Raw genomic sequence first — 18,139 nt, 5'->3', positions numbered from 1 at the left:
ACCTCCCCATCCAATTAACGAACTTGATATTTATTTTCCTATTGATGATATGTAAATTAAACAAATTGTCAAAATTGATTTTGAAGAGAGCATTGTTATTGAATTTATTGCTATTGAACTGTTATTGAACTTAAATTGAACTGATATTATAAACAGATTTTTTTTACTGTGGTATAAAAGCTATGTAATTTCTACAATTATATATATATATATATATATATATATATATATATATATATATATATATATATATATATATATATATATATATCAAACTGAGGCTCACAATAGCATGTGTAGGTATGTGATACACTGAATATGTGATATTACAAAATACTGAATACAAATAATATAGAATTCTTATCATTTCTTCCTCTTGGATTCTTGATTATATTACATGCTCCGTGTCTTCAAGATAAAGCTAAGTATTCTTGTATAAAAAAAATCACAACACTATTCAGACAATGTATTTGGAGTGCCTGTCAATCAAACACTTCACATAAACAGTCAGCTAATCTTATTTTGGTACAAAATATCACCTACAATCTATTATGCACAATACAATATAGAAATCCCATATTTAAAGCTAGCTTTCAAACACAGGGAACTGAAATAGGGGCATCCTAACTGGACAGTTAGCTAGGAGTCTAAAAGCAATTAATTTTGACATGAATGAAATTCACACTTGCTAATAACAAGTTGATGACATATTCATGTTACTTTGATGTTGTATTCTGGCGGCAGCTATCGGCCATCTCATTATAATGAAGTTTCATATAAAGAAGTTTGCACATCATTTAAGGAAGAAAACACAGCATATAATGAAGTTTGCACATCATATAAGTACAAAAGCACAGCATATAAAGAAGTTTGCACAATATATAAAGAAGTTTGCACGTCATATAAGTAGAAATGCACAGCATATAATGAAGTTTGCACAACATATAAGTACAAAAGCACAGCATATAAAGACGTTTGCACATCATATAAGTACAAAAGCACAGCATATAAAGAAGTTTGCACATCATATAAGTACAAAAGCACAGCATATAATAAATATTCTCATCTTAAGACAGCTCTGGCGTTCCATACAAAACAGTGAATATGACTATTACAGCCAAGTCGACATGGTGCTCTATCCATCTCGGCTGCTACGCACAAACATTGAATTGGCCGCCCGGACAGCCTCAAATGTCAATACCGTGTCGAAATGATAATATGATTTTTACATTGGCGTAGTATTTAGGGAAGACGCTTGTTGCCAAGGATGTTCGACGTAATTTTGGTGATATAGCAACCTTGTCTTGAGTAGATTCAGGACTTACTGAATATATCGTGGCATGTCTTGTTCCGCTGAGAACTATCACCACTGTATTGTGCACAGAGCGCATGGGCACGGTCTCGACCATACTTCCACTCCAGAAGAAACTCCTGTCAAAAGACTTGGCCGTCGTGGAAATAAGGATTCTGAAGTGGTGAGGCAAAAATAAGGAATTCGGTAGCAGATACCATATCGTCTAAGTTCCAAGGATGAAGACCGCTTGCCTCTTTGAAGAGGAGTAGTTTGACGTTTACAACAGATTGGCTGTAGTCACATGAGAGTAGTCTCCTGTCAAAGTTAAACCGGAACGCGGAGAACCGACTGCAGCTAGTAACGAACCACTGGAGTCAGCTTTGCCGGAGCTACGTGTTGCAGATAAGACGTTTAAATGTGATAGTTGTTATAGATAAATAACGTTGATGCACGCATAGTTTACATAGTGGAACCTATTTCCCTTTTGAATAGTTTATGACATTCGATGAAACACAGTACAAGAGGACGTTTTTGAAGCTACAAAATTATACTGTCAGAATTTTAGTATATTCTTGCAAATATTTTCATTTATCTATGCCAATATATCCTAATTACAAACAAAAATAAATTGATTGTAATACAATATCGAACTTTAACAAAAAACATTTATATCTGATATGATTAGTAGAAGCATCTAGAAAGGGTATTATGAGATGTCATGTTTTTATTGATGTGAACCTTGTATGCACAGACGCCATGGAAACGATCTGTGCCTCTTCGAAACCTCCATCCATAGGATTAGCACCCTTCTCCGGCGACGTAGGCATTGTCCAGAAACCAATGCCAAACCAAATCAGGGTTTGAAAGAGCAAAAATGGAAACTGACTTGTACCAGAGAAGCCTATGACTGCCATGACTGGTGACCATTTACATTGGTGGAGAAAAATATGAGCTGAAGTTTCCTCTCTTAGCGTATCTGGCATGATAAAGATTGTTTATGCCGGCGACATCAGTCCCATCAGAGAGAGAGAGAGTAATTAGAAATGCCAGAGGCATAGTCACAGCTCAGCGGGCATCCACAACTCTGGAGATGGTCGACATGCGAAATTGTTTCATATAAAACATAACATAATACTATGAAATATAATTCCTTATTTAAATGTATATATGTCTAAATTTATGTTGAGACATTTATAAGTTACTTGTTACGGTCGTCATATATCACTGCATTTCTTAAGACACTTGTAGGTCATTTTCCATAAAGTTTTGTTTATTATTAAGTAAAGCGTATTATCGCGATACAACATGAAATATCGCCATGTATCGGGACACGGCTGAAGGCGTATCATAGGCAGCTCTGCAATTATTGTAGGAAACACTGATGTTATCCGACCCCTCATGATTTGATTAAACGATATTAGTCACCATAACGTTACTGTCCTTCTTTAGTCATTATCTGGACGTTTAGTAAGTATTGGACATTTGGACCCCACAACATTGGTTACATTAGGTCTATTCCAGTTTCAGATACATACATTGTGAGTAGGTCATGACTTTCTTTCACCAATGAACACATTCCAACAAGAACAGAGGCGGTTGGAGATGAAACGCCCATAATTAATATGAAAAAGCTCGTAAAAATATATCAAAATTCATTGACTACTTTACTTCAAACTTTAACAGTTTCTTGTGTTCTTTTATATCTCCAAAAGAATATTAATGTGTCTAGAAGATGCGCGTCCAGCTGTTCTTAATTTATAACTCCGTGGAAGAGCATGATAATGGTCAAGCATCAATGACATTTAAATGACACTGAAGGGAACTCCCATGACTAAACATTCGCGTGAAACAACAAAAACCCATTAAATAATTTGTAAACACAATAACCAAAATGAAATAGGACGCCAATAAATGTATAACGGAAGTTAAAAAAGAGAAGTTGTAACTGTATAATTTATTGAATGATCAAAACGAAGAGCCTATTATTATGTCCTACGGAGCTAAAGAAAAGCAAAATATAATACTGTAATAACTTTACCAAAGGCCAAAACTGCACCATTTTTTGTTGTTGTAATCCTCCACGAATGAAGGAGTAACTAAAAAACAAAAGATATCATTCAAATATAATTTTAAGCTGGGTTAAATAAGTAGTGCATATATTTTTCTCTCACAGATTTTCATTTGCATTCAATTTAAAAACATACCTGATGATGTTCAAATTTTCTCCCCGGGGAAAACATCGTTTTTACTTACATCGAGCCATGTAGACTAATTTATTTCCAAGGCGAAGTCTAATATGATCAATTTCTATATTTAAAAAAGTTTCTGCATTAATACACTCTCACTATCTAGATCAAACGATTTATGATTACATCTTTACAGTATTTAGTTCCAAATGGCTATTGCACAAAAATTCATTTCGACACAATGATTCGATAAAGAGATTAATGTACTATTAGCAATGGTTTATTATGTCTCCATAGTGAGATTAGTAAACTAGCCCCACTTGTTTATGTTATTACTTCCATTGAAATTGCATACAGTTTAATGATTTCTAAAAGCCGCAAATACTCTGATTAGGAAACTTTGTAGCACCTGGGCAGCCTAGGCAAATGATTATTATAGCAAATTATTAACTGTTTCTGTATACATCAGATAAAATGTGACAAATGGGTGCACAGTGCATGTTATCAAAATTTGATTGAATTAATTTTAACCAAACATGTAAATAGTATTCCAAATTTATCCAGATAGCAGTACAATCAAGTACGCATACTTCTTGTTTGTTCTTATCAAACAGCGGGCAATCATTCAAATAGTGATGGATATTTGCAGCAAATAAAATGAATATGACATAAAAAGTATTTTACCGGTAGATTAACTTACACTTTATTCATGCTTTTATTTCGAGTTTGTAGCTGTCTGCAGAACTATTTTGCTGGTCCCTTATCCTAAATTGTCTATCCTTTGTTTGACGTATTTACTGAACATATTTCAATGTTTTGCAATAGTATAAATATTATTTTCTTTTACAATTGAAAAAGTAGGGACCGCTGCCTACGATTGGGCAGAATAAATTAAGGCGTACACTTTAGAAGCAATCAAAATTTAAAGTGACGACCTCAGTCGAAATTCTTTAGTCTGAAATTTCCTGAAAGAGGAGAAGTAGTCTTGACTCCGTGGAGGCCAAAAGAGAATAGTACTTTCCTCCTTAAACAAGAACGGGTCCAGGTGGCCGTCTTGTAAAAATAAAGACATGTTTTAGTGCAAGGACGCACAAGTTCTGAAAGAGAACAGCAATAAGGAACAGCTTTCTGGGAGAAAGACGGGATAGTCTGAAGACAGAAGTCCAAGGAAAAAGAAGGACGAGGTCAGAATAAAAGGACCAGGAAGTCCATGAAGGGATAAAACATAGAGCTTAGGAAGACGTTGATACACGGTCAAGAGATAAAGGTGGTGCAAATCGGTCGTGGACATTGTGCTCTTTTCACCTCTCGTTATGATGATGAAATAAATCTAAATAGGACACTCCTGTTAAATTCTATTGACTTAATCTAACTTGAATTGGAATTGCTGTTATTAATTTGTTCATATTAAAGTTGTTATTTTCTTGTCAAAGGGGGCTCGTATTGCTTTATTTGTCCCCAGTATTCTCGCTCAGTTCTCTTTTGAAATTCTATTCTTCTTTCACTCCCGCTGGGCTATAATATCAAGGGAGGTCATCCTCTAGATAACGCCAGCCAATCCAATTAACCACCCCTCTTACTAAGAGGGTGACGTTACACATATTTTAACGTGATATGGTATTTTTTGCTTAATCATTATATAGAGGTTTTTTATTAAAAAGATTTAAAAATGTGTAAGAGATAAATAATCCAATAATCAAACAAAGTAACGGAATTTTCAGAAATTTTAATGAAGTCATCTAAATCAAATAGAGATTTGACTATTAATTTGAGGACGCAAAGGAATGAATAAAACGCATTTGCCTTCTGATATTGAGGGCCTCCATATACGTTCATGTATTTGAAGGAAATATAATTAAATAAATATAGTGATGTGATTTGATAACCATTTTGATATAAATAACTAAATAAGTATGGCTTACCTGTTTCATTCATCAAACAAGTTAAATTCTGCATATTCAGCGACTTATAGCTCGAAAATCTCTCTCACTCCACACACACACACACACACACACACACACACACGAGTTATAGTTTACAGTGTTTCCCTATAGTAGACAAGACAATTGCCTGTCCCGGGCCGGAAAAATTCAGGAGTCGGATAATTTAATACTATGAAAATCTGTCACTGCGCGCGATATACCGGTCTATCGCGGTATTTTATTCCTGTGGTATGTAACATGTACGTATTCCACCGGACCGACACTTTGGTAATTTCTGTCAATAAGGACCGTACGTAAATTCCAGGTTAATTTTGTTACAAATTTAATGGCGCTAACAGCAGGTTTTCGTTTTCTTGAGAATATCATTCAACAAATTATTATTTTTTGTTTGACAAAATATTTTGTCGCAAATTTATTCTGAATATTGGCATCAAAGTTTAAATAAAATGACTAGTACATTGTAGGCTTCGGTGTCAATTTTCGTAGACAAGGTCTCTAATGTAAGTGCAGTATCCTTTACAAAGTGTCAGTAATACTGAAGCTTCTGTTGTACTATTGAGGTTACAACTTAAACATCAATTAACACACACATTGCAAATTCATCTTATATAAGGCAGTGCCAATTTAAATCACGGGGGTGGTGGGTGGGGGTAGAAGATAGGTCAATATTTTTTAACCGAGATATTGTAATTTCTTTTATTTTGGGATAATTATTTGTTTTCACAAAATTATTATGGATATAATTATGCTATCATTTTGTTATAAAAAGGAGCAATATATTTTCCACTTATTTAAAAACGAAAATTTTCAATAAAAAATGTAAAACAAACAGAAGACTAAAAGTAAAAGAAGAAAAAAAAAACCCACAACCCCAACCCCAACAACAACAATTGTAAGGCCTTTGCCTCAGAACATTAAGTTTGGTCCCTAACATAACTGCATTATACCGCGGTACGTATCGCAATACGTTAAAAAAATACCGCGGTATTCCGCGATACAAAATGTTCGAGGTACCCAGCTCTACCTCCGATGCAAAAGAGTAACCGATGCAAAGCTTTTCTTTTACGTACGAAATGTTCCTACGAATAAATTGTGAAACACACTTACCATATACCATAAGATTTGCTTCCGATTAAAACTTAAGAAAATTTTGTTCATAAACTTGCTGCTCGAAATGGGACCCAAAGCATTTTACAAAGACACTGTTTTATGAACCTTTATTTGAAAGAACGAGACAAGCTTGAATTTTTTGTACCAAGATATACATCACTAAAACGATAAAGACATTGCAAGGACAGAAATGACTTATTGTTTCATACAGAAAACTAAATTTGATGGATTATTATAGACGGTTGCAGACAAACAATGAAGTATAGTCAATGTATTTTTAGATATATTCTGAAAAGCAAATTTATGCAAAATTAAAAAACTTCCTAGCTCCGAGCTGCTTCAAGATCAACTATTGTGTTCTCTCTTAATAGTGTAACCAAATAATATACAAAATATAATATTTAAGATATGTTTTACTGATTTAATATTTTCAATACGAAAAGAGCATAGCATTGCAAACCTGTTTGCTAAAGAAAGTAATGAATCTATATAACTAGTGTCTTTCTTTTCCAACTAGTTGCATGCCCTTATACAAAATAAATTGTATCGCAGAGACCGGATTCAGGCCTCAAGTTTACTCCTCCTCATGAAAACTGAGTATGATATTAATATCATAACAGAGGCCAATTCCTTGAAAACAAGCGTGTCTTTTATGGATAAATCCATTTTTCGCTTTTATTTTTGTAATTAACGAGAATTTAAATCTGAAGCATATCTCGTTTCAATGTCAGTGTAGGCGAGAGACATAAAGGTCAAATATACACGCCCATCGTTGAATGCTGCTAGTTACAACTATTATGACCTAAGTTTGTCTCTATTCGCTCAATCTTTGTAATTGTACGTCAGGTTTAATCTTTTTGACGTAAATGGAAATTTAACCTCCATCACGCTTCAAGGGAGTGACATTTTTATATAAGCCCATACCTAGGCCTAATAACTTGCTGAGAAAGTCATGGAGTGTCAAAGAAAATGTGTAGTTATTTTCTTATTGCTAACGCTGTCTAGTTATATTTATGCGGAACACATCATTGATGTTGAGCTAGAAAATATTGAAATAGATCACCCATGGTCAGGTATTAGAGCAGTTTATCGGCAGAACGCATCCGGAGGTGGGTCATTACATTTATACGAAAGCGATGCCATCACCATCAGACTGTGCCCCGATGGACCAATGTTTGTTTCAGTAGAAAACGTTTCATATTCAAACGATGGGATGTTGGACACGCTACAACTTTTGAAAAATCAGAATGTCCTGGGAACATTCTCAACATATCAACAGTCAAATTGGGGAGAGTACTGGAATGATTTTCTTTCGAGCGGTCCCTTAGGTAATTTTGATGCACGTGATCAACCCATCAATCTTACTTTGTCTGTCACGTATGCAGACTGCTTTGGTGTTGAGTTGGACAAAATTGTGCTGAAAGTAAACAAATCTGTGGATCAAAATCTCTTTATATGTGGCTACGACCTTATAGAAGGACCAAAGAAATCTGAATGCATGCCCACAAAATCAAAAGATACAGATTTTACTCATGCAAGCAGTACAATGCAAACGACCACTCTCACTTCTGTTACAGTAGAAAGTCAGACAACTGATGCAACAGCAAAAGTCGTCACTGAATCAAGTACAGCTATGAAACCGATTGTCACAACCAAGCAAAACAATGTGGTAAGTTCAGCTGCCTTATCGAACACAAAGAATCAGCAATATAAAGTATCTGATGTCATGGTAAAACAAAAAAGCTCCAGGACTAATTGTTTGGACCGCAGGAATATAAATGTCGAGTTTTCTCTGCCAAATATTGTGGGGACAATGATTGTTTCAAGAACAGATAACGCATTCGAGGCAAGCAGTGATGACAAGTCAGCACAGGGAAAAACAACTAATACATGTGACAATGTTATATGGCGGCTTGGTCACCCGGATAACAGCAATATGGAATTCTCCAGCAAAATTCCCAATGGTGATGTTGAATTCACTATCGCTGAAGAAATAGCAGAGGCAAAAACATTTCCTGGGGTGATACAAACTGATAAGACACACAAAATAGTAATTCGCTATACTCTAGGGTATAATAAACAGCTAGAAAGTGGATCTTCTGTACTTTTCACTCTAGGTCTTACCAGGTTGACCAAAAATATAAATGTAGGGGTACAATACTATCATAGGGGAAAGAAAGATACGAAAATATACACAAATGTGATTTCACCTAAATTGTCTGTGATGAGATTGGTTATACCAGCAAGAACGGTTTCACCCTCTCTGGAAAACCAGATTCATATTTACTTTCCCAACACTTCAGATGTGCCTGTAGAGATTGACTTTATGAGGCTAGACCATATTCAGAATGACACACGATCGCGTAACGTACTTCTCCACGAGGATAATTTCTACAGAATTCGCGGCGCACAGTATATCAAGAAGTCCAAAGTAGACGATATGTCTAACGAGGGAATGGACGTGATCATAGGCAAAAACACTACAAGTGATGTTGAGAAACTTGTAATATATCACAGACCGAGCTCAAAAGGTAAATATTCTTTGATTCTAACCATCCATGAGAATGGAGAATTTTCTCCTTTTCGCGAAAATCAGCAAGGTGCTGCGAAACCAATAACAGGACAAGAACTAGTTGACGTATCTGGATTGATATTTGCCGGAGTTGACAGAACAGGAAAACCAGCAGCCAATCCCATATCGCGTCTGGAGATAAACCCATCAAATATGGACATCAATGTTACTTACGAAGACGGATCCACTCTTAGGCTTCTCGTTGGATCAACCACGACCGACACACAAATTTTAGTCAATGAAGCACGTTTTCCTGGCAGTGTAAACTCCTCAGTGACGTTTGTCTCCACGTACGTTTCAGATTATATTTCCGCAGTTAACCAAATTAACGTGGACGGCTTAAAAAATGTACATATATTGTCAGAAGAGATAAATAATATCAGTGGGTCAACATTCACGTTTCAGAAAACATCCCCAGTTCGGCCAAAAAAGACAGGTCAAGTGATCGAGGTTCGCTTTTGACCAAGTGCTTTGAGTAGTCAAAATTATCATTTAAATTTATAACTTTGAAACATTAGTATTTTCTTTCTGGTACTGCTTGAAATTATATCTACATAATATTAGTATTTTCTTTCTGGTACTGCTTGAAATTATGTCTACATAATATTAGTATTTTCTTTCTGGTACTGCTTGAAATTATGTCTACATGTTCAGTAATATTTGTCTTTTGATTTATTGTTAGATTGAATATTAACATTTTCTGTTTCCTTTCTGCCTTCAATCCATTTATGTACTTATGTACGTGTCTTAAGAGTATTATTTGAGTTATAATGACAAGAAGTCTTTCTTATTTCTAATAAAACTGTACATACTTATATATACGAGATGTTATTTAAAAACAGTTCACCATCAGTGGAATACAACTTGTAAGTTATTTTTCTTTACAGTTTGTTAAATGTAATCTACAAACAGCAAACATGAATGACTAAACCAGTTTAAACTTCCCATCATTTGTATTAAATAAGATTGATATTGCCAACAGTAAAATAAATCATTGTGTATGTAAAATCACTCAGTACTCTTAAATCCAAGGAAATAAAAATAAGCTTTAACGCAAATGGCTTTTCAGTTGTTGTTTTTTTTGGGGGGGGGGGGTGTCTTAAAAAAATGTACACAATCATTCACATCTTCACATCATCTAATGTCAATGAATTTCAGCTTTGAACACTATTTTAACTGATCAGTTATTTTTTGCGATTGATGGATGCATATTTAGTCAGAAGTCTGTCTCTGTATATATATATATATATATATATATATATATATATATATATATATATATATATATATATATATATCACATCGTATAGGTTCGAGAATATTTAACTCTACGGAGATTCGAACCCGGGTCCACATGTAAAAGGTACCAAAACTAAAATGTATGTTAGCATTATTTGTATCAGATGTTAATTCCGCCAGTTATTATCAAGCATTCTCCTGTAGAATCCATGGAAAGCACTGCCCGTTCTGTTTTGGGATGAATTTTAACTATCTGTCTATCTCTATCTATCTATCGATCTATTCTCTAATTTACCGTTCCGGTGGCCTATTGGTTATAGCGTCCGCCTCGGATGCGGGAGGTCGTGGGTTCGATTCCAGCCGAATCATACAAAAGACTTATAAAAATGGTACTAACAGCTGCCTCGCTTGGCGCTCAGCATTAGCAGGTGAGTGTTAGGATTGGCCGGCCTGGTGTCAGGATAATGTGACTGCGTGGGACATCGTGCTACGTCTACGACATGATGCCACAGTGCTATGCATCTCTATGAACTGCTCCACTGCTTACATCGTAGCGATATGACTGAAATATTGTTAAAGCTACTTTAAAATTCAAATCACACACACACACACACACATACACACACACCCTATCTATCTGCCTATACATATATGTCATAATACTACAGCTAGTTGAAATAAAGCAACCTAAATATACTCTCAGTATTTTGAAGACTGGTGAAGCCACAAGTTCAAATATCTATGTTTTTTTCCACCCAGGATATGAAATACATCCGTTATTCACTTGTAGCAGTATTGGCTACCAAGACTGACTGTACGGTATAAAAGATGGAAGTAGTTTGTTGGATCCAGTGCAATGCCAGCGGTTTACTGTTTTGAATTATTCGCACAGAAAGAATAAACAGTTACATGATTCTCTTTCCCAGTTCAAAGTAAAATAACACATTAAGAAGAAAACAAAATTCTTTCCTTGCAGGATTTTAACTCCAGTCGTTAGCGGAATACGGCCATTTTTACCACTTCGTCTAGTAAGCGTCTAAGAATAACTTCGAATTTCACCGTTAACTTAATAAACGACACGGCATAGACGCCCATAGGTTGAGCATGGGAATGGTATTATAGCCTTAGATGGTAACATTGTTACAAGTGATTGACCTTGATGGTGATGACATACAAACCTTGTTAGGGTTGGCCTCAATATCCGCCACTCTAGGTACATATGGGGAATTCTATGTTAAATGGGTCCAAAGGTCTGACATGAGAATGCTATTATAGCCTCAAAGAGTTAAAATTGTAAAGCCTAAAACGGGAAAAAGACCAAAAACAAAAGCAAAAAGACAATATTTCGTAGGTTTTGTATATCAATCTCTTCATTACAGTTTAAATCAGGATGGACAAATTTTCTAAAGTTTTCTTGGACCTTGATTTATTCTAATTGGCATTAACGCGTTCTTTCTTCCGATGTTCCTCTTTTTATTTTCTCTCCTACTTCCATGCGACCTTAATCTTGTCTGCTTCTTCAGCAAGCACATCCTTTACAAGACATGTTGGTGTTCGAAGTACGGCCACTTCCCCACGAACATGACTTAGTGTATACCGTTGCGCCTCTACTTGATCTAGAAGTTGCTCCAACCCCACCATCAAATCCACTGATTCCTTTAAAATTATAACCCGACAATGTTCTAGAACTGTTGAAATATTTTTGAACTGTTGTCAGTCTTCTTGGTTCACGACGAATGGTACGACTGACATATTGACACACATATCATGGAGTATACGCACTTAATTTGTTAATTTGTAAAATAATCCAATCAATATCCTTTCATGGCCAAACAAGTATTTGTTTAGAGGAAGTTCATGGGTCAGAATTAAAGCATTGCAGGATAAATTGTGTGTGCCTTCACTTTTTTTGATAATACTCGCTTATGGTCATCGGGCCTTGTGCGAGTTGTTAATGCCTGCACCGCAGGCTTCTTAAGGCACGCTCTCGGCGCGTTAATGCATGAACAACATGCTTCTTAATTGATCAGAGGGTGGGGGTGAATTGGGTGGCGTGGGTGCTATAAAGTGCGTGAGTTACAGTTTTTCTCTGTGTATGCTACATTGGTTGTGTACTATAAATAGATATGTTTGTGCCGGAGGAGTGCTTTGTTGACTTGGTTTAGTGCTTCCTTCATGTATAATCTGGTTTGGGGTATTTATTTTATATTGGGGTGGAAATTTCTATTTGTTTTCTCTTCTGTCTTTTCCCAGTGTCTTTTTTAGTCTCTACACTGAGATTCTGATACTTTCTGCTTCTTCTTTTCCTGTTCTTCTTTATTTCCGCTTTCCCGCCATTTCATGTATTAATGTTTTCTTCGTCTTCTTTTACGCCATGTTTTCCCTCTTTTGCATTTTTATTGATTTCTGTTTCTTTCTTTATCTTCTTTATTTCTGATCTTATCTGCCGAGTCGGGCCATTTTTCGCATTCTTATAATCTTTATATCTCAAACCCGATTGATCATTTGGCACTGTTAATTGCTTATTTTAATTTTACTTTTATGATTATGTTGTTTTTCCACTAAAAATATTACTTGTTTCTAATTTTGTTTATATAATCTTATAAATTATTTATTGTACTGATTATTTTATATATTCTTTCCCGTGGTTCATGTTAAAGTCAACAATATTATTTGGGCTTCGTGGACCTTCGGCGCGCGCTTGTGTGGGTGGGTGTGTTGATGGGTGTTTTGTTTAGTTTTACTTTTTTTGCTGCTGGTAATATTTACTTCGGTCATTATCCCAGTCACTGATTTTGGTTTTGAGTCGTTGTTGTTTTATTTGGTGTGTTGGTTGGGATATATCTGTTAGTGTTATATATTCGCTTCCTTTTTCCTACTTCTTTTGTGAATTCCAGATGTTATTATATGTCCTTTATAAGGCTCCGTTAAGTCTAGGCATGTGCTTCGTTCTCCCGTGTTTTTCTGTTCGGTTTGTAACTCTGTCCTTTCTTGATTGTAATATGGACAGGCGTTTAACACATGTTTGCGTATTTCCGAAGTCGGTCAGTGGGAGCAGTTTGTACTTGTTAACCCTTTTATATATCTTCATGCGCATCCTGCCAATGGGGCTCTGCCTGTTCCTATCCTATTTATCATAGTTACGTAGCATGGATGTTTGAACGTCAAATACTTTATGCTTTCTTTTGCACAATCGTCTGCTTGTATTCGACATTTTTGAGTTTTTGACTGGTTTTGATGGAACTCGGCAGTGCTAAGATCGCTATGAATTTTACGATGTATATTGAGCCCTCCTCTGGCAGTCTTTCTCCCAATTAGGTACCTTGCGTGTTTTGGTCAGCCCCCCAGTTTGTACACCTGACATTTCTATCCAACACCCACCTTTTGAATACTATCCAACATACAACTTCCAATCAAGAACCACCTTTCCATTAATATTTGGTAATACTCCTTCACATCAATAAAAAGGGTGGGAGTGTTTATGCATATTCTATACTTACATACGTACCAACATAATATAACATAATGATAGACACACTACTATACCCGCACACAAACATACTAAACAATCACACACAAGAGGTACTGATAGGATTGCTTTTAAACACATTAATATACTAGCAAACAAAAATGCTATATAATGACATAGAAACAAAGAGCAGGGGTTTTCATTTTTAGATGTCAACACTGATATACTTGGCATCCGTCCGTCTACGAGAGACGATGGCATAGCTCCAAAGTACGCTTTTGCTTATCCTTCTTTTTAGCTCTCTTTTCAGCTTGCTTTATTCTTCTCTTTTCCTCTGCGTTTTGAACTCCCTGCCTGACAGCTAGACGCCAGCTGGAACGGTTGTTTGCACAGCTCTCCCAGTCGTTGACATTGATGTTTGCTGTCTTCATATCCTTCTTGCAAACATCTTTGTAGCGCAGATGTGGTCGTCCAGTTGGTCGTGCACCTTCTGCTAACTCCCCATATAACAGGTCTTTGGGAATGCGACCTGGGTCCATTCTCTTGACATGGCCGAGCCAGCGAAGGCGCCTCTCGCTGAGTATGGAGAACATGCTGTTCATGTTGGCGCGTTCTAGAACCTCTGTGTTGGGTACTTTGTCCTGCCACTGGATGTGCAGAATGCGCCGCAGACATCTCAGGTGGAAGCTGTTGAGTTTCCTCTCGTGTCTTGCATAGGTGGTCCATGTTTCGCTGCTGTAGAGAAGTGAGCTGAGCACGCACGCTTGGTAGACACGCAGTTTGGTCTTCTCTGTGAGGTTGGGGTTGTTCCAGACCCTCTGGTTAAGTCTGGCCATCACTGCTGCTGCCTTGGCAATCCTGCCGCCCACCTCAGAATCAATGGAGAGTGAGCTGGAGATGTTAGACCCGAGGTATGTGAAGTTCTCGACAACTTCCAAATTGTACCCATCGATGGAGACAGAGGGAGGGGAGTCTGTGTCCTGTGCCATGACATTTGTTTTCTTCAAACTGATGGTCAGTCCAAATTCCTTACATGCGTGGGAGAGGCAGCATACCAGCTGCTGGAGTCCATCTTCCGTGTGTGATGTCAAGGCTGCATCGTCGGCAAAGAGCAATTCACGGATGAGTACCTCTGTGACTTTAGTCTTAGCACGGAGACGGGCGATGTTGAACAGCTTGCCGTCAGCCCTGGTATGGATGTACACTCCCTCGCTGCAGTCCTTGAATGCGTACTGGAGAAGCATGGAGAAGAAGATGGCAAAGAGCGTCGGTGCAAGGACACAGCCTTGTTTGACTCCGCTAACGACTGGGAATGCTTCAGATGTTGCGCCATTGAAGCACACTGTGCTGTGCATGTTCTCGTGGAACGACATAATGACAGCAAGCAGACGTGGGGGGCAGCCGATCTTCTGCAGGAGTCTGAAGAGTCCACTCCGACTAACCATGTCAAACGCCTTCGTCAGGTCTATGAAGGCAATGTAGAGGGGCATCCGCTGCTCGCGACACTTCTCCTGCAGCTGACGTAGTGAGAAGATCATGTCTACAGTTGACCTGCCGGCTCGAAATCCACACTGGGATTCTGGGTAGACGCGGGAGGCTAGGATCTGCAAGCGTGCCAAGGCAACACGGGCGAAGGCCTTTCCAACGATGCTGAGGAGGGAGATGCCCCAATAGTTGTTGCAGTCGCTACGGTCTCCTTTGTTTTTGTACAAAGTGACAATGTTGGCATCACGCATGTCCTGTGGGATGTATCCCTGTTCCCAGCAAAGGCAGAGGAGTGTGTGTAGGGGCTGGAACAGTGCTGGTTTTCCGCTCTTGAGGACTTCAGGCGGAATGCCGTCGCTTCCAGGAGCCTTCCCACAGGCAAGGCAATCGATGGCTTTTCCGAGCTCTTCCAGGGTGGGCTGTGTGTCTAGCTCCTCCATGACAGGCAGGTCTGGAATGGCGTCCAGGGCAGTTCCAGTGACATTGTTTTGGGTTGCATATAGCTCAAGATAGTGCTCAACCCATCGCTGCAGTTGTTTCCCCTGGTCTGTGATGACTTCGCCCGTCTTGGACTTGAGGGGGGCGGTCTTGTAGCTGGGGGGGGGGAGGTGTCGCTTTTTTGATACCCTCATACATTCCTCTTGTATCCCCGGTGTCAGCAGCTGTCTGTATACTGTTGCAAAGGTTCAGCCAGTAGGTGTTGGCACAGCGGCGGGCGGTCTTCTGGGCGTTATTCCTTGCAATCCTGAGGGCTTGTAGTGTTCTGGGGCTAGGTGCAGCCTTGTATGCCAGGAGGGCTTTCCTCTTTGCCTCAGTCACGGGCTCCATCTCCTCCCAGTTTGCCTCATACCAGTCGACATTCTTTCGCTCCCTCTTCCCGTAAGCTGCGATGGCTGAATTGTACACAGAGTCACGGATATGGGACCACTTGGAATCAATGGTGTCATCAGGTGTCACTTTGGTGAGGGCTTCCTTCAGTTTGCTGATGAACTGCTGTGTTTTCTCTGGGTTGCTTGCACAGTAGGTGTTGATACGTGGGTGACCCTTCTTCTTGGCGTGGTGCAGCTTCTTGGGTAATATTCGCACCTTGCTGGCCACCAGGGAATGGTCCGTGTCACAATCGGCACTGTGGTAGCTGCGGGTAAGGAGGACACTGGCCAGTTCTGCACGCCTGGTGATGACGAGGTCTAGCTGATGCCAGTGGCGTGAACGTGGGTGTCTCCACGACACCTGGTGGATCTCCTTGCATTTGAAGAAAGTGTTTGTCACACATAGGCTGTGGGAGCAGCACATCTCCAGCAGTCGCTGACCATTCTCGTTGATCTTGCCCCTTCCGTAAAAACCGAGACAGGTGGACCAGGCCTCATGGTCAGCTCCCACTCTAGCATTGAAGTCTCCTAGTAAGTAAAGGCTTTCATTGTTGGGGATACTGGATATTGCCTGATCCAGAGCCTCATAAAACTTGTCTTTCTCCTCGTAGGTGGAGTAGAGGGTTGGGGCGTACACACTGAAGATGTTGACCGGGCCTAAGGATGTTGACAGCCGGAGGGCAAGGATTCTCTCAGTACCTGATGATGGAGGTTCAATGAAGGCGATTAGCGTGTTCTTGACGGCAAAGCCTACACCATGCTGCCTAGGTTCATCCAAGGGCTTCCCCTGCCAAAAGAATGTGTAATTGACTTCCCTGATGGTGCCGCTGTCAGCCAGTCGGGTCTCCTGGAGGCAGGCAATGTCGATGTTCAGTCGGGAGAGTTCTCTGTCAATGACGGCAGTCTTCCGTGCATCGTCGATCTGCTGTAGGTCAGTGGTCAATCCAGGACACATGGTCCTGATGTTCCAGGTTGCAAAACGAAGAGTTGGAGTCTGTTTATTTCTTCTTTTAGTCTTTCCTGGTGCAGAGTTTTGTGGCCCACTTGTCGAGATGGTTCTCTAAGCTCCACGCACCCAGTGAAGCAGGCAGGCCATGGCGGGCAGCACCTTACTGACTGGGGGCTGCCCAGCTTGAGGCGGGCGGTAGCTGTCCAGTGAGACCTGATGATCTCTCCCACCGTCAGAAGTAACCCCTGGCGCCAAGCTCTACGCCAATCGAGCTTTGACTTAGAACCGGTAAACTGCTACTTCTCATGTTGTGCCGACGCCGTACGACGACGCTGGAGTGTCCTCTCCAGTGGAGCTATGAAGCCTGGGCAGGGTGGTATGGAGAATCAGCTGTTGCCCATGCAGCAGATCCCCCCTCTCCACGCAGCTGGTGTGCCCAAGGGAACGACGAATGCCGATACAGCTTGGCACCAACGGCGTCGCAGGAGTTGCCGGAATGACGTTGAAGTCAATGTCATACCGCCTTAGGGACTCCATCTCCGGATTTTCTGTCGGGGTTTACTCCCTTAGCCTTTCCCATGAGTGGGTATAGCCACAAGGCAGCAGAGGTTTGGAATCGGAGTTTTCCTTCTCCTAGATGAGCTACCATCCAAGGTTTACGAGTCCCATCTACCCGAAGCAACTGGTTTTAAGGCGCCAGTGGGCCGCCTTCACCCCTTCTCCTGTTAGTAGAAAACATGGTCTGCCGGGCTTCAAATCTAAGCCACTCGCGAAGGCCAGGAGCTGGATTTTAGTTGACAGAGGCAGTTGGAGACGCAGGCCGTATGGGGCATTTTGGAGGATTGGGGCGCTTGTCTCCCACTCCCACCCCGGGCAATGTCAACCTTAGACCACATTGATATACACAAACATGCAAAAGCTGGCAATGACTGATAAAGTTTGAACTTAAGACTTGAGCTCCAAAAATAGTAACGTGTCATGTGGCCAAGATGCACACCTCGTTCCTTTGCTAAAGAAAATAGA

At 39.5% G+C, this 18,139-nt stretch overlaps 1 protein-coding gene across 1 annotated transcript; it reads left to right on the top strand.

Moving 5' to 3' along the window:
• Window positions 1–7,453: 7,453 nt before the first annotated feature.
• LOC149802760 (uncharacterized) lies at window positions 7,454–10,167 on the top strand. The gene has a single exon (XM_089952189.1). The coding sequence runs from the start codon at window positions 7,486–7,488 to the stop codon at window positions 9,565–9,567; it is 2,082 nt and encodes a 693-aa protein (XP_089808315.1). The 5' UTR covers window positions 7,454–7,485; the 3' UTR covers window positions 9,568–10,167.
• The last annotated feature ends 7,972 nt before the right edge of the window (window positions 10,168–18,139 follow it).

The sequence above is a fragment of the Sinohyriopsis cumingii genome, chromosome 3, assembly GCF_028554795.1.
Source record: "Sinohyriopsis cumingii isolate HCF-2022 chromosome 3, ASM2855479v2, whole genome shotgun sequence".
In the NCBI taxonomy this organism is placed as follows: domain Eukaryota; kingdom Metazoa; phylum Mollusca; class Bivalvia; order Unionida; family Unionidae; genus Sinohyriopsis; species Sinohyriopsis cumingii.
The sequence above is the reverse complement of the archived record's forward strand: the minus strand, read 5'-3'. Positions and strand labels throughout refer to the sequence as shown.